The sequence below is a fragment of the Penaeus monodon genome, chromosome 29 (genome assembly GCF_015228065.2).
Source record: "Penaeus monodon isolate SGIC_2016 chromosome 29, NSTDA_Pmon_1, whole genome shotgun sequence".
Taxonomy (NCBI): domain Eukaryota; kingdom Metazoa; phylum Arthropoda; class Malacostraca; order Decapoda; family Penaeidae; genus Penaeus; species Penaeus monodon.
Genome location: NC_051414.1, coordinates 32234153 through 32234367, shown reverse-complemented (window position 1 = coordinate 32234367; position 215 = coordinate 32234153). Strand labels below are relative to the sequence as shown.

The 215-nt window shown below is 51.6% G+C and overlaps 1 protein-coding gene across 1 annotated transcript in view; it reads right to left on the bottom strand.

Moving 5' to 3' along the window:
* LOC119591690 (carbonic anhydrase-related protein 10-like) overlaps positions 1 to 215 on the bottom strand; it is a gene marked incomplete at its 5' end in the record, with an annotated part of 13391 nt that overhangs the window by 10627 nt on the left and 2549 nt on the right. Inside the window, 1 exon segment of the mRNA XM_037940439.1 lies at positions 37 to 211. Coding sequence (XP_037796367.1) covers positions 37 to 211 — 175 coding nt within the window.

Below are 215 nucleotides of genomic sequence, written 5' to 3'. Positions count from 1 at the left end.
TAACTCATCCCCTTCACCCCTTCCCACATAACTCACCAGTATAGTACATCTGCCTTGCCATCGACGGGCAGTTGAGTTGACGTCCATTCGTGAAGTCGATGTTAGTGCGAAGAGGCCGGTGGTACATCTGCTGTATTGGCCTGAAGTTGTTGACCATCTTAGCCTTGGGAGATGCCTTGGTGCCTTGGTGCAGCTTCCGGAGGACGTGTAACTAT